Source organism: Myotis davidii, unplaced genomic scaffold (assembly GCF_000327345.1).
Source record: "Myotis davidii unplaced genomic scaffold, ASM32734v1 scaffold211, whole genome shotgun sequence".
NCBI classification, from domain to species: Eukaryota; Metazoa; Chordata; class Mammalia; order Chiroptera; family Vespertilionidae; genus Myotis; species Myotis davidii.
This window is the reverse complement of record NW_006282523.1, coordinates 406,440-407,027: the sequence shown is the minus strand read 5'-3', so window position 1 is coordinate 407,027 and position 588 is coordinate 406,440. Positions and strand designations below refer to the sequence as shown.

Sequence of the window (588 nt, the reverse complement as noted above, 5' to 3'; positions counted from 1 at the left end):
CCCCGTGGCTGCTGCCCCCACTTGCCTCCAGTTCAGGCAGCAGGAGGGCCTGCAGGAGCTTCTCCCAGGAGTTTCTCTTCTGCTTGGTTGACAAGACGGCATCGAAGCTGAAAGACCCTACAAGAAACGCGTGTGGGTCCCCAGGCACCAGACCCAGCCGCCCCCGCAGTGAGCACTGGTCAGCGTCCAACCGAAACGTCGTCCCCTTTTTAGGGAAAGGGAGTGGGTATCTTCCAAATCAACCTGAGGATTTAAAAATGGCTCCTGCCGCCCGGCCGGCGTGGCTCAGGGGCCGAGTGTCAACCTCTGAACCAGGAGATCACAGGTCGATTCCCGGCCAGGGCACAGGCCCAGGTTGCGGGCTCGATCCCCCGACGGGAGGCAGCCGATCCGTGATTCTCTCATCACTGATGTTTCCATCTCTCCCTCCCTCTTCCTGCCTCTCTGACATCAATAAAAGTATATTTTAAAAATGTCTCCTGCTGCCCCGCTCCCACGTTCCCTGTGAAGATGCTCCAACCTCCCACAGTGGAGACGGCAAAGCCGCCCGCACCCTCTGCGCACCCAGGGGGAGCTTAGAGGGGACAG

General features: G+C 59.7%; 1 protein-coding gene across 1 annotated transcript in view; it reads right to left on the bottom strand.

The window, feature by feature from the left end:
* RNF213 (ring finger protein 213) overlaps nt 1-588 on the bottom strand; it is a 134,056-nt gene that overhangs the window by 8,813 nt on the left and 124,655 nt on the right. Inside the window, exon 59 of the mRNA XM_015559756.1 lies at nt 26-117. Within this exon, the coding sequence (XP_015415242.1) occupies nt 26-117 (92 nt within the window). The remainder of the gene's footprint in view (nt 1-25; nt 118-588) is intronic.